Source organism: Schistocerca piceifrons, chromosome X (assembly GCF_021461385.2).
Source record: "Schistocerca piceifrons isolate TAMUIC-IGC-003096 chromosome X, iqSchPice1.1, whole genome shotgun sequence".
NCBI lineage: Eukaryota > Metazoa > Arthropoda > Insecta > Orthoptera > Acrididae > Schistocerca > Schistocerca piceifrons.
Window position 1 is genome coordinate 97362137 of NC_060149.1, and position 27060 is coordinate 97389196.

A 27060-nucleotide genomic window follows, 5' to 3' on the forward strand; every position below is an offset into this window, starting at 1 on the left:
GTGCGAAGTACTCTCTACTGTGCAGCGCATGAATTGTTCAATTTCCTCAGCATATTCACGCTTCCTGTAAAATACTAAAAGTCTGAACTTCATCAGAAGTATTTCTCAGTAGCCTTCATAAAATCAAAATCCCCACAGAATTTAATAGCTCTAAGTTTAGTAATTATTGGAAATATTTCGAGGTCTGAACACAGTCAAACGTATTTAAATGTCCTTCAACCTAACAGAATTGTAGATTTCCCCCAAGTCCACATGTACGATTGTCCCACATCACACCTCCTGACAATCGCTATCATGATCAGCAAAATACGATCCACAGAAACACACTAATAGCTGCGTGTGCTATAAGGTTCTAATCATGTTACAAAGGTTTGAAGCTCACTCATGTTGATGTCATAGTCATCAAATTTGTCTAATCTGAATGCATCCAGAATGTTATTGGACGTTAGGTCTGCACCCACAGTTTATGGGAGGTGTGTAAACATATGACGTCAGATACCTCTAGAAACCTGGAAGAATCTGTCACTTGGAGTTCAGTGTAAGTCATAACAGCAGACCATCGCCATCATGAACATTCACAGCCTTGGTCAGCAAAGACGTCCTGCAAAACCACCTTTCTGAAGAGCGCATACCTGTATTTGTTGTAAACGATTTGTAAATCCTGTGAAAACACCAGATGTCTGTACCGCCCTTACGGATGTGTATCAAAGACCTCCCACACAAGCGCCATTTTTGAAGGAAGCATATTGCCATTCGTCAGAAAATGATTTATAAATTCTATAGACAAGTGAAAGGCTGCAAACAGAAGTCCCACTAACCCTCATATCGGTTATGAACATGAGAACCTTTCAGATTTTGCTCACACCTTCAGATTCCTGCACTGTCGTCATTCATAAATCTGCTGGAAATATTGTCTTATGTCTAAAGCAAAACATTTACTACTTACGTGAGGAATCAATTGAAAATCATTTAAAAATGCGATGCTAGTCCGGAAATTTTATCACTATCTGTCTATAGGAAGGATGACTGTAGTTTAATGTTTCTTCACGCCAAGGTATTCCTACAGAAAAACGGGTTTAATTCATCTGTCAAACAGTAAGTGATCAGTGTGGTTCAGGTAGTTAAGAATCTATGGTACGAATCTTCTACTACTTCTACTACTACTACTACTACTACTACTACATCTAGTTGGGAACCTATCTGATCTATAGTATGAGTCTAATTCTACTAAGTTACTGAACTGATTACTGCATCTGTTGCTTGAATCTGTGGAATGAATGTACTACTACAATAACCACTAGTACTCTGCTAACTCTGTCGCCTCGAACAAACATCTTTAAGAACTACTACAGCACACATTTCCACAGAAGCAAATTTACTGAATGGCTGCAGTTGGTGTCCAAGTAGCCGAAAATAACCATTTCCAGTCAATAATCGTTTCAGTTGGGCTAGAGGACCCGTTCCATTCCATGTAAACACAACCCATACCATTATGGAGCCACCACCATTTTGCACAGTGCCTTGCCGACAGCTTGGGCCATGGATTCGTGTGATATGTGCCACACTCGAAACCTACTATCAGTTCTTAACAACTGAAGTCGGTACTGGTCCGAACATGTCACGGTTTTCCACTCGTCTAGGGTGTGTGTGTGTGTGTGTGTGTGTGTGTGTGTGTGTGTGTGTGAATTCCTAAGGGACCAAATTGCTGAGGTCATCGGTCCGTAGACTCACACTCTACTTAAACTAACTTATGCTAAGAACAACACACACAGTCATGCCCGAGGGATGACACAAACCTCTGGTGGGAGGGGCCGCGCAATCTGTGACATGGTGCCTCAAACCGCGCGGCCAGTCCGCGCGGCGCTGTCTAGGGGCCAACCGACATGGTCACGAGCCCAAGAGAGGCGCTGCAGGCGATATCATGCTGTTAGCAAAGACACTCGTGTCAGTCCTCTGCTGGCATACTCCATTAACGCCAAATTTCGCCGCACTGCCTAACGGACACGTTCGTTATACATCCCACATTGACTTATTTATTTCACACAGTATTGCTTGTTTGTTAGCGCTGACACTTCTACACAAATGCCAATGCTTAAGTGAAGGTCTTCGACCACTAAATTGTCCGTGGTGAAAGGTAATGACTGAAAGTTGGTAGCCTGAGGACATTCTTGACACCCTGACTCTTGGAATATTAAACTTCGTAACGATTTCCGAAATGTAATATCCTATGGATCTAGCTCCAACTACCGTTCCCCGTCCAAAGTGTGTTAATTCCCGTCGTGCGTCCTTAATCACGTCAGAAACCTTTTCACATGAATCAAATACATCTCTGCCAATTCAATACGTAATGTACTTGATACTACCGACATCTATATATGTGCATGTCGCTGTCCTGTGACTTTTGTCACCTATGTGTATGTGTGGGCTATAAGTCATTTTAAACTCGGATGAATTTTTGAATTTCCCTGCAATCTTCAATATGAGGTAAAGCATATGTGTGATTGTTGCTTTTAAAATATCTCCATCATTTTAACTCAGCATGTGGGCTGTGATGTTAGAAGGGCTCTTGTGTTGCTGCAGTGGAGGAAATCAGAACTACTATCCTGCACTTCTATTTAGGCAGTCAGGTAGACAGTATGCATTGTACAGCGTTTCTGTACAGGTCTCTGAGGTACCTCGTGGCTGCTGGCACTCTGACGCTGTGATTCTTTTGGTGTCAGCTGCGGGTTAGTCAGCTGCATTTGGCATGATGAAACACGCAGGGGGCACTCACTGGACCAGTGTCTATTTAAATAAAGACACAACTGTTCCCATCCTATGTCGATAGTGGTGGCAGTTGTTTAAGCGTAGCAGATGTGGATTTCAAACTGGGGCAAGTGAACTCTGAAGTCATAGGTACATCAATGATTTTTGAATTTCCTGTGATTTTAAACTTAACATTCTGCACTGTTTTTTAACTTAAGACAAGTGACCTGGGATCCACACAGAATGCACCAGTGAGCTGGGAAACTAGACAGTGATGATTGCTTTACACTGAGGCGACAAAGTCATGGAATAGCGATATGCACGCATAAAGATGGTAGTATTATCGCAAGACACAAGACATAAAAGGGGATGCACTGGAAGAGCTGTCATTTGTTCTCAGGGAACTCATGTGAAAAGCTTTCCAACACTATGCCTACACGATGGGATTAACAGACTTTGAATGCAGAATGGTACATGGAGCTAAACTCATTGGACATTCCATTTCGGAAGTTGTTAGGTAATTCAATATTCTGGCATACACAGTGTGAAGAGTTTGCGAAGAACACCAAATTTCAGGCATTACCTCTCACCATGGACAACGAAGTAGCCGACGGCCTTCACTTAACGACGGAAAGCAGTGGCGTTTGTGTAGAGTTGTCAGGCAACAACGGATGGAATAACAGCAAAAATCAATGTTGGACATATGACGAACGAATACACTAGGACAGTGTGGTGATATCAGGGTTTAATGGTCTGTGGCAGCAGACGACTGACACGATAGCCATTGCTAAGTGCACGACATAGCCTGCAGAGCCTCTCCTGGGCTTGGAACCACATCGATTGGACCTTATACAATTGGAAAACCATGGGCTGGTCAGTTGAGTCACGATGTTATTCCGTAAGAGCTGATGGTGGGGTTCGAGTATGGTGCAGACACCACAAAGCCATGGACTGAAGTTGTCAACAAGGCTCTGAGGAAGTTGGTGGTGGCTCCATAATGGTGTGGGCGGTGTTTACATGGAATGTAAACTGGTCCAACTGAACTGATCATTGAGTGGAAAAGGTTATGTTTGGCTATTTGGAGACCATTTGCAACCATTCATGTACTTTTTGTTCCCAAACAATGATGGGATTTTTGTGGATGACAATGCATAATGTCACTTGGCTACAATTATTTGCGATTGGTTTGAAGAACTTTTGGACGATTTGAGGGCGTAACATGAATCTCACTGGAAATTTGTGGGAAATAATCGAGAAGTCAGTTTGTGCACAAAATCTTGTACTGACAATATTTTTGCAATTATGGAGGGCTTTAGAAGCAGTATTGCTCAATATTTATGCAGGAGACTCCCAACGACTTGTTGAGCCCATGCCATATTGAATTGCTCCACTACGCTGGACCAAAGGAGGTCAGACGCAATACTAGGAAGTATCTTGTGGGTTTTGTCACTTCAGTGTAAACAACACTGCATGCCACTATGTGTCTGAGTGAATAATAGCCTTCTATCTGCATGGGGAAGACATGTTTACGTCTACTAAATGGATTTTTATTTTGCTAGAACTAGTTGAGCTATATACAGCAGTCAGATTAAGACTGGTAAGTACTTGCAGAGGGAAAATATGTTTAAGTTCCCTACGTGGCTTGCTATAAATAACCAATGGGTTTAAACAGGTAGAGGAAAAACCTTTTGTTACGGCTATGGATAGCAATCTTTCTAATAAGGAAACATCACCAACCCAACCTCCTATTTTAACAATAAAGAAGTGCGATTGGAAGGTATCAGCATCAGCAATCGATCCGGTGCGAAAATCTGGGCTATAATTTTGAGAGTACACATTGATGACCTTCTGAATGTACACCTTTTAAATTTCGCAATTTGGCATGCACTGCATCTTTGCCTGTTGCTTCACCCCCACTGCATCCGCCTAAGGTGTGAGTGTGAAATATTGTACAGTGGAGTGACAACCAGAGCCCTCCTATTTGCAGGACACTGAAGGTGACGAAAGAGGAGGGGGGAGGTGGACACATCTGTCAAATGTTTTACGAAATCCTATTTCTATGTGGAAAACGTGTAAGTAATGTGAGTGCAGTACATAATACGTCAACCTCATGATCATATACATTCAGTATTATTTAATAATATTCTTGCATTGATATTCTAGAACTATATATTTGCCTCAAAATCAAAATGAATAAACCTAAAAAAATGAAGAATTATTAAGACATGAAGTTAATGATATTCGATTTACAATTGAACCATGTCAACGACGTAGAAGAATAGCTCATCTCATGTATATGTACTTCACTCTAACATTGTCAGCTTCAAAATGCAAGAAAAAAATAATAATGCACAGCTGTGGTGTTAATAATGAAAAAGCACTCTGCTACTTCTCTAATGACACACCCTTTCATTTCATTGATGTACACTGCATTTGTGAATCACAGCATAAAAATGTTCAAAGAAAAGAGATATCTGGCACAAGTGACAGGTTATAAACCATGTACTTTGACATAACGTACAAAGCATTTTGCCAATGAGAGCAGTATTTCAAAAACGGTTTATTCGATTCACTGTACAGTAATTCACTTCTGTTATTAGGTAGCTGCAGTGGGGTAGGGCGAGTGACAAAAGACAGCTGTGTGCGAAATTTAATAGTTGTACATTCGGAATGTCATGTCTAGTTACTGTCATAATTATGGACCAAATTTTTTTGTTGGGGATGATACCTTGGATGTGTGCTTATGTTCAGCTTAAAATGAGGTACAGCTGGTGACGTTTCCTTGTAAATGCTTTCCCAAGTTGGAAGGTGCTACATGTATCGGTTTGGTTTGGGGAAAACATCTCAACTAAGACAATGCCCTTTGTCTCAGAACTGGCACAGATGGAGGGGTGTGACTCTGGGAGACAATGCCCATTGTCTCAGAACCGGCAGAGTGGGAGCAGTTATTCCCAACATTTTTTCGAATTTCCCCACCATGTTATACATAGGAAAATTGGGCTAGTTTTGAATCTTGCACCAATTTTTGAATTTATTCCAATTATATATAAAGGGCAATTGGATTATGTCAGAAAGGGAGGGGAATGGGGCATCTGGTAACAGTGCATGACGTCATATTGACGGAATCGGGGCCAACGAGATATACGGGCCCTACAACGAACTTGTGACTTCACACTAGTCGGCTTGTCCGCCACACGGGAACTCAATATTTAATTGAGAAGGTAGCTACTAATAGTCTTAATTTCGTCGTGTGCAATCAAGAGCTTGCATACATTTTAACACACAGTTAAGAATTATTAATCTCATCTGAAATAGCGAGCGCCGGGCGGATCTGGCCACAATGCAGTGTGGCGCCTAACTGTCCTTGTCCGTCTTTTCCACTTAGAACATAATTTATTGTTGTATATCATTTTAATCGGCATTTCGGGGCGCTTCTACAGACACCTATAGTTTTAAGATAGCTTGTGTGAATCGAAAGTTGTACTACAGACTATTCGTATTGCTTACCATCTGAGTGACGCAAATTCGCGGAAAATCCGAAGGCAGGACGTAGGTGGAAAGGCAGGATTTGTGTTTCTCTGGGTGATGATTCAGTCGCATGAATTTACGGTCTTAGAGAATTTCACGACGGCAACCACTGTGATGTAGAATAATTTTCGTGGTGTTATAGTGTGGACTCCGAATATTTTTTCCTCTTTCGACACTTACGATGGTTTCATTGGGGGTCGTACGGACTTGTGACTGTCGCGAGTAGAGCTGGTCCGGACTTAGAATAATTACACAGCTAGTTGCACTCTAAATGCTTCTGGTGCTGTTGACATATACCATAATTACATCGCGCGTCGAACTGAGTTGTGTTTCTCGTGAATAGTGCTGCTCTGGACATAAAATATTCTGGGACTATAGTTGCTTGCAGTGTTACAGAATTAATTTAAAATTTATAATGAGATTATAACCACTATAGGAAGACTCGAGTCATTTTAGATCTGATTTGCTACAGCAAGTAGATTTTCATCAATCTGTAATTTAATTTATGCAAGAAATCAATAAACTATGGATGATTTTGTGCTTTAAATTCGTTGTTGGTTAACATAATTTAAATGCAGCATCTATATTTCATTCTGTCAAACACTATATTTTGAATTTGTGTATCACAAAACCCGTTTAAATTTTCTTTTCATTATTGAAAAAGCGACCGATACGAACAAGAAACTCTACGAGATCGGTACGACCTGAGAAAAAGAACTATTATTACTGTACCGTCGCAATTCTTGTAATATTCGTTCTCCTTGGACCTGCATAAGTCGATCGTGACGCTGTACACAGAACTGGGACATCTGGTGCTATTCCTCCGTCCATTTATGACTGTGATCAGGATGCTGATGTAACAATTGTTCAGGATCAATAGAGTTACCGAAAGGTTTATTGCGATGCCAGTGAATTTTTAAACAGTTTGAAAAATGAATAGTTATCTCCGGAAGAATTGAATTAAGCACGGAATCACACACATGTCGATTTTCTTTAATAGCTGAGTCTATACAGCTACAAAAAGTATTATTATTACAGTTACATCTGCGTTCCAAAAATCTCAGGTAAGTAATGTGGTGAAAGCAGTTGTAGAACTGTGGCTCACTGAGTGCTCCTACTGAAAATTCGTAAAATTTGATCAATTTATTACTTAAATTCGGCTGTGGGCTAAAATAAACTTGTAATTTATATTTCCATTACGAAACTGACCTACGTTACACATTCAAGAAGAGCAGTACGCTACGAGAAAATTTGTAAAAGCCAATATGAGTAGAGCTTTAACAGGTGTGAATTCTGCAGTGAAATGACAAAGAAGAAGAATGAGAAGAAGAAGAAGAAGATAAGAAGAAGAGGAAGAATTACGATTTCCATCTGGTAAGTAAATAAGTGATGAAGTACTTAAAAATTATTGTAGGAGGGAAATCTCGTTCTCAGCATCATCATGAAGAAAATTGATGTAATTAATAACAAATCATGTGTGTCTCAAAGTTATTGATCTTCACTTACAGCGCCACGTCAGAAGAATTAGTAAACTTGTACATGTAAGGTTCTCTTCATGTGTCCCCTTACAAAAGTAAGCTGCAGTACTATAGCTTTTTTCCAACATCCGCAGCCCACAGTTTGTCGCTGCAGGTAAATGTTCCTCCGCAATCTGTGTCAGTTTTTGTTAATGTGAATGTACGAGAATATTTCATTTACGTGAGTGCTTCTGGTAACGTATCTCATATAAAAAAATTTCATTTTCGCAATGATCAACAAGTAGAACGAGATTCTTCTTCATTGCTGTGACAGAAATTTTAGTACAGCTATAAAAAAAAATTTGTAACAGATTAATTAAAATTCGTTTACCTATAGTTTTAAAACGTAAGTACGACCCTCTGATAAACACAAGTGTTTTTCTACTAATGTTGAGTGCAGCAATTTATCAACACAATACAATTGTTTCTTGATGTTTCCCTGGCATAAAACAAAGCTTCGGTGCTATAAGCAGAGAATAAAATATGCGAGGATTAGATTGAGGCCGGAGAAGATGGCGGTAAAGAGAATAACGTGAAACTTTGGTTCGGGAAATTAATGGAAAAGGAAAACAAGCATGAAACATGAAAAAACTAACTAGTTTGTAGTGGGACAGATTTTTGACTCATTTATATTAAGGAAATGAATTAGACTCCGTAGATGGGCAACTCAGTATTAACGAGACCCAAGATAGACGAATGTTTCTGAAAAGGAGTTTCGTTATGTCATACGAGAGAATAGCTGTAATACGAGATAAAGGCATAAAAAAAGCAGTCGGGTTACTTATTCACATACTGCAAAGAAACCAGTGACGTGATAATCATATAAGACGAGTAACAAAACCAGTGAATAACGTGAAAATGAATGAAAAATAATTTATTCACTTTATCTTGACTGCAAAAGTGTCTTAAGCAACGGGTAAATTTTGGGTTGTCACTTGAATTGTAATGAGTGGTAATAAACTTTAAAAAATTGGCATATATATGTCGAATTTGGACACCGAAGAGAGAATATAAAATTAGAAACCAGTTAATATTGTGAGATACTGAAGAAGTATGGAACATAGAATATTCTGGACACATGTCAACAGATGTGGAGTTCAAACTTCTGGACATTTTGAAGCAAATTATCAACAAAGATCTATTTACAAATATTATAGTGCGGTTTTGTATTAGGGCACTTCTCTTTTCAGATGCTCTTGAGTGGCATAAATGTTTCATTGACAAGAACTGATTTCAAAATCTCGGCAGATAAGGAGTTATTGGTACCAAGTATACAGCAAACTAATCTCACTAGACAGACTATCAGTATCCCCTCAAATCAGTACATTGGTCGGACTGGGGCGCTGCAGGTGATGTGGACCTAGTAGGTGCCGGTCATGTGGCCCTCCACTGCTGGCGTAAGTCATGGCAGCAAAGGGATATGTATGTTCCACCCGTATATATGGAATCAGAACAGTAAGATAGGCAACGTGGAGACATGACAAAATGAATGAAAGCAACTCCCGTGTATGGATCTGCCCATGACCACATCGAGAGTGAATTGTCCGATTTGTTGGTGTATTAACGTGGACTCTCCAAAGTGTCTAAAAGTAATGGTATACCATGCCTCACGGCGTAAGACCAGTGTTTGTGAAAGTATCTTAACCGAAAAGGACCGATGACGACTATCACGCCTTGTCAGTGAAATCGATTTCAATCTGACAAGAGTTTCTGCTGTAAGTGAATCCAAGTACATGTCAACTAGTTTCCGACGGAAAACCGGGAAGGCAACTGCATGAAGTCGACATTTAGAGTCGGTTTCCTCGCGAAGCCATTTTTCATGGCGGCACACAAAGCCGGACGACTTCACTGGGTCAAAAAATACAGAAACTGGACAGTACGAGTAACTGATTGGGGGGGGGGGGGGGGAGTAGTGTGGTAGTGTCGTCTGATGAGTTTCGATTTTGCTTCTTTTCGGATGATACAAAGTGTAGGGTGCACCGACGGCTTAAAGAGGTGTTTAATTCAGTAATTCAGTATGTGGAGGGTATAGCTCAAACCTGAGATGTTTCTGTGAACTTGTGGGGGTGTTTCTCCTACCATGACTTGGGCCCTCACCTACAAATTACCGGATACATGGACCAGGGTGACTATTTAAACGTTCTTGATGACCATGTGTTACATTTTCTCTTACATCTGCACGCCGAGTGTACAGTGTTTCACGATGACAAAAGCCATGCTCATAGGGCTGCATACATACGTTCTAGATATGACAAACTCTAATGCACCTTATCATATCTCGGCTGGCCAGCTAAATCACCGGTGTAAATTCCATAGAAAATGTCTGAGACTCTGGAACAGTGATTAAACGTCACAGTCAACATATTCGTGGTTTGTTATCTCCATCGGATCGAATCATCAATTATATGTTTCAGCTGGATATGGCATACCTGTAGAAATGCTGCTTCATTTAACTCGCTCATTCCATACACCAGACTGGCATATACACAGTACGACATACTTCAGCAGTGGAAGGTCACACTACCACATGGTAACAGTTCGACACAATGTACTGCGCTTTAAAGCCATGGTGCTCTTTTAAGGCAGTGATCAATATTTGCTCTGCTGAGTTTATGGTGATTCGGACAACATGGTGGTATAATGTACAGGTGTTGGACAAAAATAAGTAAAAGCCTCAAGAAATGCATGTTCGAACATAAATGCAGATTTAGCCAAGCCTGCAGGTTGGACTATTGTATTCGACCGCGGAAGGCTCCTGCGCAATATCCTTAATATGTTGTGAGTGTCCGTCGTAGTCAGAATTGTGCTGTGTGTCGTTGTGGGTGCGGAGTCGGAACTAAGTGAATTCGAATGTAAGCAAATTCTTAGTTTTTTTATGATGTGTGCTTCCGTAAGCAATATAGCGGAAGCGTTTTGTTGTTTCAAGAGACACCATATAGAAAATTTTACCGCATACAGGGGAAGCGAAATATCAGCTAAGTCACAATGTAGACGAGTGTCTTTTTGAAGCACTGAAGATAGGCATTGAAAAGGATAGTAACGAAAAATAAGAGGGCGACAGCTGAAAAAGTCACTGCCAGGACTAAATGTCGCACTCGTGAACCCTGTCAGCACCAGACCAGCACGAAACGAGCTCCATACGATGGGAATTGCAGGCAGAGCTGGAATAGACTATTTTTCTATGTTAAAAATGTGGTTCATATTGTTGTTATTCTGATAGATTATAATATATAAATAGCACTAACAGTCAATATTCTCACACAATATTTATTAGTTTTATGTAATTAAAGCTCAAAAATCATTAAATATCAAGATCTGGTCATGTGATCGAAAACCCTCTGTTACTGGTTGATGCTCTGGTGACGTCACAGGCTAGGAGTAAGGCTGCGGTCACAATGGCACCGATATCGGTGGATTTCGCCGACGACCGACAACTGCCGGAGACGGTCGATCTTTTCAAATCAGTACGCCACTTGTAAGTCGGCTGTTTAGGTTTTTATATTGGTAACGCCACGTAGCGCTCTGTATGAAAATCACCGGCTGTGCTGTGTGAAGTCTGTGGCTGGTTTGCATTGTTGGAATTTGCTATTGTAGTGTTGGGCAGTTGGCTGTTAACAGCGCGTAGCGTCGCGCAGTTGGTGGTGAGCCGCCAGCGGTGGTGGATGTGGGGAGAGAGATGGCGGAGTTTTGAGAGCGGATGATCTGGACGTGTGTCCATCAGAGACATTAAATTTGTAAGACTGGATGTCATGAACTGATATATATATATATATATATATATATATATATATATATATATATTATGACTTTTGAACACTATTAAGGTAAATACATTGTTTGTTCTTTATCAAAATCTTTCATTTGCTAACTATGCCTATCAGTAGCTACAATCTTTTATTCAGCTGGCAGTATTGGCGCACGCTGTATTGCAGTAGTTTGAGTAACGAAGATTTTTGTGAGGTAAGTCATTTATGAAAAGTATAGGTTATTGTTAGTCAGGGCCATTCTTTTGTAGGGATTTTTGAAAGTTAGATTGCGTTGCGCTAAAAATATTGTGTGTCAGTTTAGTGATGATCAGAATAAGCAAAGAGAGAAATGTCTGAGTACGTTCAGTTTTGCTCAGCTGTTTGAAAATCAAATAACGTAAGGGGTTTGCCAGCACAGTAACTCATTAATTTTTCTAAGGGGACGTTTCACACTACGTGCGCGGTTACACTATAGCCGATCGTATCTCCCGAACGTACAGACTTTGGTCGACAATCAGTGAAATGCAAATCAGTTTATTTTCTTCGGTCAGATCGACCGACGTTCTCGCACACGAAATATGGAGCGTGATAAGTTTGGTCCAAGAAAGAGTGAGTTTGTGCTACCCTGAGGATGAAAATATCATAATCGGGATATAGTTCGGAATGTATGGACTGAAATCGCAGGTTTATTCGAAACCTCAAATAGGCAAAATTTTTTTCGAAATTTTGGGCATAGATCATAACCTCAAAAATTAATCTGTTCAAGCGAAGAGGGTGGCGTATCTTATATGCTTGTAGCTACTGTACTGGATCTTTTTTGTGGTATGTTGTCACTAGTTGCCTACAGTTTATTATTACTGCTTACTGGCGTTTTATGACAGTAGGGTAGTGATACTGTCAATATGAAGTGGTTTGTGAATGTGGTGTACGGTACGTATTTCCACTTTTAAGTGCTTTAGGTTTTCAGAATACTTTATGCTACACTTTATGCTTGTCTTTCACTCTCGTGCTAAATGATAGTCACTGAATGTTAACTGACGTACGTCAACGTAACTTTAAATAAATACAGCGCACTATCTCGAGGATGTAAGAGAACGTTTCTCTAATCATATCATATACTCGTAAAATTTGTCGGGTTATTCCGATAACTGAGGACAGAGTGTATAGTACCCGCCACGTTCATTACGAGACAGGAAAGCTCCTTCACATGCATTCGGTCTCTCTTTAATAGCAGAAGCCGCTATACAGCACTCGTATCAAAATGTTCAAATGTGTGTGAATTCCTAAGGGACCAAACTGCTGAGGTCATCGGTCCATAGACTGACACACTACTTAAACTAACTTATGCTTACAACACACACACACCTATGCCCGAGGGAGACCTCGAACCTCCGGCGGAAGGACTCGTATCCAAAGACAGAGGCTTCGTGGTATCCACCCCATCCTAAGAGGTTAAAAGCTAATCTATTTCATTCATATATTCTAACCTAACCTAACCCAACCTAACCTCCCCTATCCTGCCAAAAACGGACTGAGGAGATCGGACGCACTATAACCACGCTGTCGGCCGAAGTTACGGGCAACCTCTGGCAACGGTGTCTGACAACCGTTGTCGGTGTCATTGTGAGTGCCGAAGTTACGAGGTGTTTACGTACTGTTTTTGCAAACAGTTTAGCTATTTATTGATGCAAAACGCAATTGCAAGTTTTAAGTAACAATAGAAAGGAATTTTGTGAACACTGATAGTGGAAGCCTTGCGAAAGTTGATGCGTTTATGTTCCACCCATTTAGAGCGGTGATAAGTGCAACGACGGACATTCTTTTCCCTGCTCCCTGCAATATTATTAAACTCGCTCAAAATATAGGAGTCGTCGAACTTTTGCAAATGGGTCCGTATATTGCAACTATAGTGTGGACTATCAGTCATGAGCTACGCCCCAAAAGCACAATAAAATTAGTCTTGGCAAAACTTACTGCTGATTTCCTCTGTAAAAGACACGCAGCAGAAACACCACACGTAGCAAGTGTTTGGTAGCGCAAAGAATAGCGCATACGAGTGCAAATCAAAAGGTCGCCTGTATGAATCCTACAACGGTTATATATTTTTAAAAGTCTTACACGAAATACGAAAATAACGTTATCAGGAACTGATGTAACAGCTTTTTCGATTGTGGGTTGTATTATATATAGCTTCACATTAATATTAGGCTAAGAAATGGACAATAGAGGATAAATACGTTTACATTGCGAACAACCAATTCACATTTTTGGAAAGCTTTGCAAGTAGTCAAGATATCACCGTACGCCCTCAGTACAGCGAGGTGTAGGGCGATGAGGTTTCCTACACGGAGAGATATAAAGAGTATACGACATGCAGATGACACAGACGTAAGAACCTGATATCTGTTTGCCTAAACTAACGTTAGCGTCCGTAGAAGACATACTTCAACTTTAGGTAAGATGATGAAACAACAAAAGTTTAGACAATAAGCATCCTAGCTACACAGTATGAAGATAAAAACATTGTTTCTAATAAAGTGAAATGCGTGTGGTCACATTACCTGGAAAATATCTTCTTTGAACGTGACGTGTGTGAACAGCGAATGCAAATATGAGCTTATGTAAACAGCAAGGAAAACACAATAATTTTCTATATCTGATCGGTGTGGTGAAGTTTTGTAATTTTGATTTGGTTTTATTATGAGAGGACTGTCGAGTCGTTTTACAAATCAGCTAGAAATGTTCTTTCGGGTTCGATTCGAACCAGTGATCTATGTTCATCGTCTTACAAAATTCGACGGTCCACCGCACAAACAACTGAACTACCGAATAATCGAGGTGTAGTTGGGTAAAACGACAATTGTCATTAAGTGTTTAATTTCACTGAATGACGCAATCCCTCGCTGTAACAGTGGGAGAGCATATCTCGGATGCAAGTTTATAGAGCAACACCTTTTCAATTACGTTAGTGAACTTGTGCGTGACCGTGGTGGCAATTTGCCTGTACAGTGCAACCACATTTTACGCATCTTATTCTCTGCAACACTCAAAAATAACTTTTCAGATATTTATATAACTCTATGGTACTACACACCATTTATAACCAATTTTACGAAACGTAAATTGCAAAACAAGACACCACTGTGAATTGGTAGGAGGAGCGATGTAGCTAGTGACGTCACAGACATCACATGACGCTAATGGAACGTTTGAGAGGGCTTTCAAATTATTTGAATTTCATTTCCGTTTTTATAGAAAAATACTGAAATTCAAGAGGAAAAAAGCATATTAGGGGCGTAAAATTACATAATTAGTCATTTCAGTCAATTTCCAGAAAACAGTGAAATGGGCTGTAGAGAAATGGAAGAAAGTAGATTGGTCGGATGAGTCTTGTTTAACACTGTGTTCAACTTCTGACAGAGTCTGCGTCCCAAGAGTGAAGCATAGCAAGATTTCAGTTATGATTTGGGCAGCCGTATCGTGATATTGCATGGGTCCCATGCTTACTCTGCAAGGTCGCAATACTGCCAAGAACTACGTGCTCATTTTGGCTGACCGGGTCCATTCTATGATAAATGTTTGTTCCCCAGCGGCGATGCTGTGCTTCAAGACCACAGCGCCTCTACTCACTCAGCCACGCAACGTATAGAATTGGTTATGTGAGCAAGAGAATGACTTGTCGAATCTTCCCTGGTCACCACTGTCACCAAATGTCAATATTATTGCGCCTTTATGGCCTACTTTGGGGAGAAGTGTGAGTGATTGCTATCCACCTCCATTATCGTTACGTGAACTTGCCACAATTTTTCAGGACTGGTATAAGATTCCCTTGTAAAGTGCATAAGACCTGTAATTATTATGAGATGACTGGAAGATATCTTGAATGCCAGTGGCTTTCGTACAATGTATTGGCATCGTAACGTGTTGTGGTTTTGGTGTTCCCAAATTTCTGCCCATACCCTGCAGATGTAACGGGATTTTACATTTGACTTTTTGGAAGAAACGTTACTTTTTTGCGCAATTTTTTTGTAAAGATGTAAAATAATTACAATTTTAATAAGAATACACTGATGTGACGGAAGTCATGGGATACCTCATAATATCGTGTCGGACCTCCTTTTGTCCAGAACAGTGGAGACAAAAATGGTTCAAATGGCTCTGAGCACTATGGGACTTAACTTCTAAGGTCATCAGTCCCCTAGAACTGAGAACTGCTTAAACCCAACTAACCTAAGGACATCACACACATCCATGCCCGAGGCAGGAGTCGAACCTGCGACCGTAGCGGTCTCGCGGTTCCAGACTGTAGCGCCTAGAACCGCTCGGCCACCTCGGCCGGCTAGTGCAGACACTCAACATGATATGGTCCCAAAGAGTCGTTGGAAGCCCCTGCAGAAATGTTGTGTAATGCTGTCCTGTACTCGTCCATAATCGCTAAAGTGTTGCCGGTGCAGGATTTCGTGCATGATCTGACCTCTGGATTATGTCCCATAAATGTTCTACGGGATACTTGTCGGGCGATTTGGGTGACCAAATAATTCGCTGGAATTGTCCAGAATGTTCTTCAAAGAAACAGGGAAAAGCTGTAGCCCAGTGACGTGGAGCATTGTCATCCCTAAAAATTCTATCATTGTTTGGGAACAGGAAGTCCAAAAATTGCTGCAAATGATCTCCAAGTAACCAGGCAAAATAATTCCCAGTCAATGACCCAGGCCATTCGATGTAAACACAGCTCAGACCATTATCGAGCCACCACCAGCTGGCACAGTGCCTTGTTAACAACCTGTGCCCATGGTTTAGGGCAATCTGCGCCACACTCGAACCCTACCATCATTTCTTACCAACTGAAATCGGGACACATCTGACCAGTCACGGTTTTCCAGTCGTCTATGGTTCAACCGACATGGTCACGAGCCCAGGAGAGGTACTAAGAGCGATGTCGTGCTGTTAGCAAAAGCTCTCGCGTCGGTCGTCTACTGCCGTACGGCCATTGCCCATGAACACCAAATTTCACCGCCGTGTCCTAACGGATACGTTCGTCGTTCGTTCCACATTGATGGTTCAAATGGCTCTGAGCACTATGGGACTTAACATCTGAGGTCATCAGTCCCCTAGATTGTAGAATTACTTAGACCTAACTAACCTTAGGACATCACACACATCAATGCCCGAAGCAGGATTCGAACTTGCGACCGTAGCGGTCTCTCGGTTCCAGACTGAAGCGCCTAGAACCGCTCGACCACACCCGCCGGCCGGCCCACATTGATTTATGCGGTTATTTCACACGGTGTTGCTTCTCTGTTAGCACTGACAAACCTTTGCAAACGCTGCTGCTCACGGTCGTTAAGTGAAGGCCGTCGGCCACTGCGTTGTCTGTGGTGAGAAGTAATGCCTGAAATTTGGTATTCTGGGCACGTTCTTCAGACTGTGGATCTCAGAATATTTAACTGCCCAACGATTTTCGATATAGACAGTCCTGTGCGTCTAGCTCCAACTACCATTTCGCGTATGAAGTCTGTTAATTCTCGCCGTGCAGGCATAATCTCGCCGGAAACCTTTACACAAGAATCACTTGAGTACAGGTGACAGCTCTGTCAATGCCCTGCCTTTTAGGCACAATGCACGCGATACTCCTGCCATCTGTATATGTGCATATCACCATCCCATGCCCTAAGCTACTTCCACATCTTCATCTACATCTGCATTTATTCTCCGCAAGCCAACCAACGGTGTGTGACGTAGGGCACATTACCTCATTTTCCTGTTCCAGTCGTGTATGGTTCGCAGGAAGAACGACTGCCGGAAAGCCTCCGTGCGCGCTAGAATCTCTCTAATGTTACATTCGTGATCTCCTCGGGAGGTATAAATAGGGGGAAGCAATATATTCGATCCAGAAACACACCCTCTCGAAACCTGGGCAGCAAGCTAAACAACGATGCAGAGCGCCTCTCTTGCAGTCTGCCACCTGAGTTTGCTGAACATCTCCGTAACGCTATCATGCTTACCAAATAACCCTGTGACGAAACGCGCCGCTCTTCTTTGGATCTTCCTCTTCTGTCAACCCGACCTGGTACGGATCCCACACTGATGAGAAATACTCAAGTATAGGTCGAACGAGTGTTTTGTAATCCACCTCCTTTGTTGATGGACTACATTTGCTAAGGACTCTCCCAATGAATCTCAACCTGGCACCCGCCTTACCAACAATAAGTTTTATATGATCATCCACTTCAAATCTTTCCGTACTCATACTCCCAGATATTTCACAGAAGTAACCGCTACCAGTGTTTGTTCCGCTATCATATAATCATACAATAAAGGATCCTTCTTTCTATGTATTCGCAATACATTACATTTGTCTGTGTTAAGGGCCAGGTGCCACTCCTTGCATCAAGTGCCTATCCGCTGCAGATCTTCCTGCATTTCGCTGCAATTTTCTAATGCTGTAACTTCTCTGTATACTACAGCATCATCCGCGAAAAGCCGCATGGAACTTCCGACATTGTTTGCTAGATTATTTATATACCGGGTGATCAAAAAGTCAGTATAAATTTGAAAACTTAGTAAACCACGGAATAATGTAGATAGAGAGGTAAAAATTGACACACATGCTTGGAATGACAAGGGGTTTTATTAGAACAAAAAAAGGCTAAGTTCACAAAATGTCCGATGGATGGCGCTGGACAGCAAAACGTCAGTGACTGCGCATGACAATCGTGCATAAAAGGAGCTGTAATGAGAGAGAGAATCAGATAGGCCAGCAGTGGCAGCATGTTGATGTTACCTGAAAAGGCGCTTTTAGTGAAGCTGTATTATCAGAATGGGGAATGTGCTATTTCAGCGTTACGATCCTATCGCCATAGGAAGAGGATTCTAACGGGTAAAGGTCCATTGACAAATGCAGCTGTGGCGAGAATGATTTCGAAGTTCGAAGCCACGGGTTATTTAGGCGATAGACCCCGTAGTGGTCGACCGAGCACAAGGCGTAATGCTGCTGAGACAGTTTAGGAAGAAATGGAGACTGTAGCCTCCCAGGTCCCCAGACCTCAGTCCGTGCGATTATTGGCTTTGGGGTTACCTGAAGTCGCAAATGTATCGTGATCGACCGACATCTCTAGGGATGCTGAAAGACAACATCCGACGCCAATACCTCACCATAACTACGGACATGCTTTACAGTGTTGTTCACAACACTATTCCTCGACTAGAGCTATTGTTGAGGAATGATGGTGGACAAATTCAGCATTTTCTGTAAAGAACATCATCTTTGCTTTGGCTTACTTTGTTATGCTAATTATTGCCATTCTCATCAGATGAAGCGCCATCTGTCGGACATTTTTTGAACTTTTGTATTTTTTTGGTTCTAAGAAAACCCCATGTCATTCCAAGCATGTGTGTCAATTTGTACCTCTCTATCTACATTATTCCGTGATTTATTCAGTTTTCAAATTTATACTGACCTTTTTGATCACCCGGTATATTGTGAAAAGCAATGGTCCCATAACACTCCCCTGTGGCACGCCAGAGGTTACTTTAACGTCTGTAGACGCCTCTCCATTGAGAACAACATGCTGTGTTCTGTTTGCTAAAAACTCTTGAATCCAGCCACACGGCTGGTCTGATATTCCGTAGGCTCTTACTTTGTATATCAGGCTTTAGTGTAAAGCACATGTTATTTTCGTGATAGGTTGTTGACAGGGTACTCACGTTTTTGAGAACCATGAGGTGGTCGTAGAGAAAGGCGCACTCGCTCTGGAAGAGGTCCCACAGGGCCTCGCGTCGTTTGCTCTCGATGCGGCTGGTTGTGGACACGGGCGACACCAGCAGGTCTTTCTCGCTGAGCGTGGACACCAGCGGGCTGGGCTTGAGCGGCAGGGAGCGGTCCAGCCCCTTCCAGACGGCGCGCGCTCCCATCAGGCGGCGCTCGAAGCAGCGCTCACTCTGCGCGCGCTGCAGGCAGCGGCGCAGCGGCCGCGTCGGGGGCGGCGTGGGAGCCGGCGGCGGGCTGGGGGCGCGCGGGGGCGGCGGGGGCGGCGCAGGCTGCGCGGCGGGCACGCGGTCGGGGCTGGACGCCTCGCTGGAGGAGGCGCTGCCGCTGCCGCTCTGGCTGCCGCTGCTGCCGCTGCCGCTACCGCTGCCCGCCTTCTCCTTCTTCTCGCAGTACTGCACGAACTCGCTCCAGCACATTCCGCGGAACCGTGACAGTTGCTCGTCATCGAAATCTATCCGCTGCAGGCAGTTCAGAACCTCTTCCAGCCCGCAGATGCTTCCGGACTTGCCTCGGCTAGATCGCTCGAACTGTGAACAAAGGAAAGAGTTACTCGCACGAAATTCACTGAGTAGTATACTCATCTTCCAGCCATCAGCTGTGACGTGCCGTATCTACAGAGGGCAAAGTTATTTGGTAGGTGGACATTTTTGTGCAGCGTATTGCTAACAATGTGGGTTTTACGATTCGAGCGCGCTTGCTGTTTCGAGTGAGCCAGTGCGTCATGTGGCTAGTGGAGGTCGACAGAATTTTGAAGAACAGCATAAGGCGTACATTAGTGCTTACTGAAAGTGAAGTAAATGTCAACGATATGTGAGATGTGCAAATGTTATTACAAGAAGAATATTAGTTACAGGATTCAGAGAAAAAGACTGCATTAAGAAGTTATTAAGGAAGTTGTACTCAGGTTTAAAGTGGCTCAGGTGGCATTGTTAACAATCTCGTGTGAATGGTAAGAATAATAACTGTCCCGTACGATGTCTCATATAAACTTCAGTAAATTTTGTGGGGAAATTTTCAGAACGGCACTAATCAGAATGGAAACAATGATATGAAAATGGTGACGAATGTGAGAATGTACTGCAGCTTTAAAGTTTTTAAGTTTTTTTTGTAATAAACAGTGATTATAATTACAAGCTTCGTTCATCACCATTTGTGAGTATAAAACCCACGCACATTCTATTATCTGAACGAGGTGATGTCCCACAGCTCTTATACATTTGAAAAATGTCAAATTGCCGCCTTGAGCTGCTGGTTAAATACTTTATTAATGCAACCAGTTCCAGTCGTTTGACCATCATCAGGTTCATAAAAGCTAAGAATACTTTTCTGAACCTAATAATGGTCAGACTACTGGAATTGGTGGTGTAGATAAAGTACTTTACTAGCAGCTCAAGGCGGTTTTCGTCTTATTATCTATTAAACTACAATGCACGAAAGTAAAACTGCATTAAAATCGAAACAGAAACATGTATTTCTTACTAGGCACGCGGCCAAAGCTTGTACCTTACCTTGTTTACTTGTTTGTGAGCTCTTCACTGCCAAATAAGTAAATTTCGATTTTGTTTGGTTAAATTTGTGACTGTTACTAACTAGTGAAAATAGGACGAGGGGAATGGAAGCATTAGACAGTGAAACACAAACACTGGGAACTCTTGAAGAGACAAAGGAAACAGTGTCTTTTTTATGTCTATATACAGTGTATAAGTTCCATCAGCTTTTAAGCAGTTTTTAATATTGTAAACTGAATTAAAGTTCTGGCTCTACATTAGTCGTCAGTATGATACATGAAGCGCTCTTCTAGCGTCCAAATGTTACACATAAGCGGTTAAGGAGAAGAATGGGAAGTGAACATATGAGTAATTACCGTACAAGACAAGAAAGCTTTTCCTATAAACTGGAACTGTGCAGTCTCCATAGGACTGGAGTACTATCTGTGTCGAACAGGCCCATGATTCAAAGATAGCGAAAAACGTAATTTCAGCCTTCTATCGATGTTATCAGCACTTATAATGCCAGCACTGTACTTTCTTTTCATACTTTACAATACAGGGTGTTACAAAAAGGTACGGCCAAACTCTAACATTCTGCGTGGTGTCTGTCTGTTCTATATCGTGTCTCCCTACAACTTTCGCGCAACGACGTCTGAGCGTGTTTTTTAGGGAATTGACTAGTTGGAACCTGAGACCTGTTGCTGGTAAGGAGACGCCAGACCACACATGATATGTAGAATTCAGAAGAGTTCAGTGAGAGTAGCGATGATATAACCAAATACTTAATGATTTCAGCGTCAGCTCCACTGCACTCCCTGTAAGAGAATCTTAATACTAACTAAATTTAGTGGAAGGGGTTCAAGGCTTTCCTATTTTTTGTTAGCTGGTAAAATAACGTCGAAAAAGCAGTTAAGTTTACCATTGGAAATTTTATTCTACTCACAAAACATTGTTTATAAATTGCACTATTGATAAAAGGAAATGTTTTAATACAGGATGGTAAAAACCAACTGCGTTCAACAAAAATGTGAACGAATATTCCCTGAATGGGTTTCCTAGTTCTACAATGGATCGAAGGATGACCTATGCCATATCACATCTATAATCTAGGTTTAAATTAAGTTTCACAAAAGAGAAAACTATCAAAATGGTCTACAGTGACCCTCAATTATCTTTAATTACTTATCTAACTTGTCGTAAATTACAGTGGCTGATGTGGCTTCTCAATAACTACATAACACAAAAATCATCGCGTTTCAGATTTTTACTTCAAGTGGCAAATGTGAACACCATGAGCTTTAATTGACGATCGACACTAGTACTACGCAAAAAGGGGGTGTAACAGATGAGACTTCTGCAGTTCTGAGTGAAGCTTTATGCGCTGTTATGCGACATCGCGTGCGTTCATTACCTTGTCGGTGTTCGTCAGGGGACGGCGGACAGCACAGCTCCGCTCACCTCGCCGTCTCGGAAGCAACTCTCTCCTAACTTCTCCTTACTACAATTTACCAAAGTTGGTTAAAAAAAAACTATCTGGCTGTGTTTTCATCTGACCAATCAGGGTCTCAATGTTAACCTTAAGCTCCACCTACAAAAATTCTGTCTATCCAATAAGAAACGTTATACTTTTCGTGGTGGGGCAATGTTTATAAAGTTTGCAACGTAACAGAGACGCGAAAAAGTCTCACGCTAAAACTTGCAGCTGGTGTGGTCCTTTTAATGTTATCGTAAGATCTATACTGTTCTTCTGGAGGGCTCTATCTTTCAACATGGGCTGGGGGGTGGTCCTGACGTAACAGAGACGCGAAAAAGTCTCACGCTAAAACATGCGGCTGGGGTGGCCCTTTTTATGTTATCGTAAGATCTATACTGTTCTTCTGGAGGGCTCTAGTTTTTAACATGGGCTGGGGGTGGTCCTGACGTAACAGAGACGCGAGAAAGTCTCACGTTAAGGCTCTAGCTTTTAACATGGGCTGGGGGTGGTCCTAACGGTTAGCTGGTGACGTGGGTGTCCGTCCCTTACCGTAGGGTCTTCTAACTTAACACGGTTCTGCTCTCGGCTTCTGTTCTCGTTTCTTCCCTCGGAACTGCGTCTGTCTTACGGTGGGAAGGTATGACATGCATTTAGGCATTCTTGTGTTAGTCTGTGGTATTCCATTTGCTCACTCGTTACTCGTATTACTTTGGTTAATTTAATGTCACGATTTATTCGTAGCTATGTGAAATACTACTGGATTTGCGTATCATGTCAGGGTTTTCATGGAAGGTGTTGGATTTGCCTGACACCTTACAAAACTTTCAGGAAACATTCCTCACACACAAAGATAGAAAATATGTTATGTGGACATGTGTCCAGAAACGCTTACTTTCCATGTTAGAGCTCATTTTATTACTTCTCTTCAAATCACATTAACCATGGAATGGAAACACACAGCAACAGAACGTACCAGCGTGACTTCAAACACTTTGTTACAGGAGATGTTCAGAATGTCCTCCGTTAGCGAGGATACATGCATCCACCCTCCGTCGCATGGAATCCCTGATGCGCTGATGCAGCCCTGGAGAATGGCGTATTGTATCACAGCTGTCGACAATACGAGCACGAAGAGTCTCTACATTTGGTACCGGGGTTGCGTAGACAAGAGCTTTCAAATGCCCCCATAAATGAAAGTCAAGAGGGTTGAGGTCAGAAGAGCGTGGAGGCCATGGAATTGGTCCGCCTCTACCAATCCATCGGTCACCGAATCTGTTGTTGAGAAGCGTACGAACACTTCGACTGAAATGTGCAGGAGCTCCATCGTGCATAAACCACATGTTGTGTCGTACTTGTAAAGGCACATGTTCTAGGAGCACAGGTAGAGTATCCCGTATGAAATCATGATAACGTGCTCCATTGAGCGTAGGTGGAAGAACATGGGGCCCAATCAAGACATCATCAACAATGCCTGCCCAAACGTTCACAGAAAATCTGTGTTGGTGACGTGATTGCACAATTGCGTGCGGATTCTCGTCAGCCCACACATGTTGATTGTGAAAATTTACAATTTGATCACGTTGGAAGGAAGCCTCATCTGTAAAGAGAACAGTTGCACTGAAATGAGGATTGACACATTGTTGGATGAACCATTCGCAGAAGTGTACCCGTGGAGGCCAATCAGCTGCTGATAGTGCCTGCACACGCTGTACATGGTACGGAAACAACTGGTTCTCCCGTAGCACTACTCTCCATACAGTGACGTGGTCAACGTTACCTTGTACAGCAGCAACTTCTCTGACGCTGACATTAGGATTATCGTCAACTGTACGAAGAATTGCCTCGTCCATTGCAGGTGTCCTCGTCGTTCTAGGTCCTCCCGAGTCGCGAGTCATAGGCTGGAATGTTCCGTGCTCCCTAAGACTCCAACCAATTGCTTCGAACGACTTCCTGTCGGGACACCTTCGTTCTGGAAATCTGTCTCGATACAAACGTACCGCGCCACGGCTATTGCCCCGTGCTAATCCGTACATCAAATGGTCATCTGCCAACTCCGCATTTGTTAACATTGCACTGACTGCAAAACCACATTCGTGACGAACACTAACCTGTTGATGCTACGTACTGATGTGCTTGATGCTAGTACTGTAGAGCAATGAGTCGCATGTGAACACAAGCACCGAAGTCAACATTACCTTCCTTCAATTGGGCCAACTGACGGTGAATCGAGGAAGTACAGTACATACTGACGAACCTAAAATGAGCTCTAACATGTCCACATAACATCTTCTCTTTATTTGTGTGTGAGGAATGTTTCCTGAAAGTTTGGCCGTACCTTTTTGTAACAACCTGTATACCACAACAAAGGCGGTATGTTCAAATTTTTTTGCGACGTATAATTCTCGGTCGTCTTGGCGCTGTTAAGACAGAGATCACACCTTAATCAAGGTTGAATGCACTGCAGAGTGCCGGTGCAGTAGCTTGCCGACGGTTGTGAGAGACAAAAATTTTTTGTTGGTGCCGTACAACTTCGACCATGAGTCGGCACTAGATAAGACTGGCATCTGGCTTTACCTACTTGACGAAGTCCACCAACGACTAAATGTAGTTTATGTGGAGACTCGTCTTCATTGAAAGTTACAGTTTCCCACTGGGCTGCGTAAAAATGACCAGGAGAGACTAATCCGCCAGCTGTGTGTCCCGCCCACGGCGGCGCGTAGTGGACCCACTTACTGGTCGTAGGTTGTGTTCCAAAAGTGAACAGCAGAGAGACAGAAGTGATGACACTTTCTGCAGGACCTGACCATCATTTTGCAGGAAAATGCTCAAGCACGTACGGTGCAAGCTGTTACTGATTGTTTAACTGATGGGGCTGCTGAGTGCTATACCACGTACTGCACTCCCCTGGCTTAAGCCCTCGTAAGTTCAACTCCGTTTCTAAACTGAAGGAAACACTTCACGGCATTCGCTCCAGAACTGCTACAAATTCGTCGGGCAATAGACCACGCCGCTCGAATTGTCAACACAACTGGCACTGCTAAGAGTATTCTACGACTTCCACATCGCTGGTGATGAGTTATACACAATGCTGGTGACTACTTTGAAGGTCAGTAAATCTTTGAAACACGTTTCTATTTTGTACGAGCTGTAAAGAAATAGTTGCCCCTATTAAAGTTCCAACCTTCGTATAAGTCACAATAAAGGTCGCAATATTTGACAAGGAGGTATGAATATGATCAACTGGCACTGGTGTAAGGATGGACACTGGCATGAGGACGTCCACCAAACTGGATGTGATGGACACTACTGGTCCACTCCATTGTTTCCACATCATTCACACATACAGAGCATCAGCCCTGTTCTGTTCTTTGAGTACACCAAGTCCTCCCTCATGTAGGGGGAGGGTAAGTGTCTCATACCGGACCTTTAAGATGTTCACGTCATCATTTAGCAGCCGGAGGCCGCGTGCAGACAAAATCCAGTCTTGTATAGTATGGGTAGGACTTGTGTAACACGCACCAGCTTTGGAGCAACATGGCGATCGAGGTAGACGACTGCTGATGATGGTCGAGATACTGGAGTAGATTGTTTTAGATCACCGCTCGAACACTCTGCAGTGCGCACTGAAAATTTGTGGGCGTTGCACGGGATGGACGGGGGGTTGAAGACAATGCCCAGGTACTTGATGGTCTTCATCCGTGGGAAGGGTGCTAGGCGAGCGACAGGAAGGCTGACCTCGATTGCCAGCATTGCATATTATTTTACGGCCATCGAGTTGCCTGCCGCTGCTCCGTATGTCATGCTTGCTTCAATGATCTATCGTGTTTCTGCTCCCGAGTGAACCAAGAGGAGCAGATCGTCTGCGTATGCTCGACAAGGGAGCAGAAAGTGTTCTGTCATAGCGTGATTTCTGTGAGCATAGATTTGACGTTCCAAGTGAGGGGTTTCAGCGCGAAGATGTGTAGCGGAGTCGACAGTGGACGGCCTTGTCAGATACATCACCTTATCGGAACTGGATTCGTTAAACGACTGTTGACTTGTACGCAGATACTAGCGCTGACATATATAACACGTACGACATTGAGGAAGGGTGGTAGGAAGCCTATCCGAGACGTCATGGAAGATAGGAAACCGTGGTGTACTTTCGTCATATACGCTATCGAAACTGATTGCAGCATAGCTGCCTAGAGCTGGGATGTCGCGGCCAGTGCTGTCACATCGCTACATTCACCTGTTGGTACAGTCACCTGACCATCTGGGGTCATCCATTCTGGTGAAAGCACGCTGAGAAGGAGGGGACGAAGGCGCGCCGCCAAAATGCAGACAAAGATTTTACAGTCCACGTTAAGGAGGGCTAGCGGAGGGTAATCAGTGACCTGGCGTGGCTTATGCATTGGGATGATGATGCCCATGACAAAGCCAGGAGGGACAAAACAGCCTGGCGTGAAAATTTCTTGAAATGTGCTGGTCCATCTCAGGGCCATTAACATCCAGAAAGCATGATAGAACTCTACAGGCAACGCATCCATATCAGTGGAATTGTTAAGGGCAGCCTTGTCGATGGCAACTTCACTTTATCCCTGGTGATCCCTTCCATCAGTTGGGTATCCTCTCCATCGGGGATAGTGCAGGTGATGTAAGACAAGGCCTGATGAGTTGCTGTTGCATCGGCAAACCCAGCGCCGCAGATATTCTGGTAGTGATTGGCGAAAGCAGTGTCTATTTGAAAATTGTTGGGTGAGGGGCTGTGCGTGTGGCTTGACGAAGTTGGTTACGATCTGCGGTCGTC

The 27060-nt window shown here is 42.8% G+C and overlaps 1 protein-coding gene across 1 annotated transcript in view; it reads right to left on the bottom strand.

Annotated features, from left to right (window-relative positions):
* The window catches only part of LOC124722196 (pleckstrin homology domain-containing family G member 7-like), a 543685-nt gene that overhangs the window by 179010 nt on the left and 337615 nt on the right, over positions 1-27060 (bottom strand). Inside the window, exon 6 of the mRNA XM_047247394.1 lies at positions 19244-19834. Within this exon, the coding sequence (XP_047103350.1) occupies positions 19244-19834 (591 nt within the window). The remainder of the gene's footprint in view (positions 1-19243; positions 19835-27060) is intronic.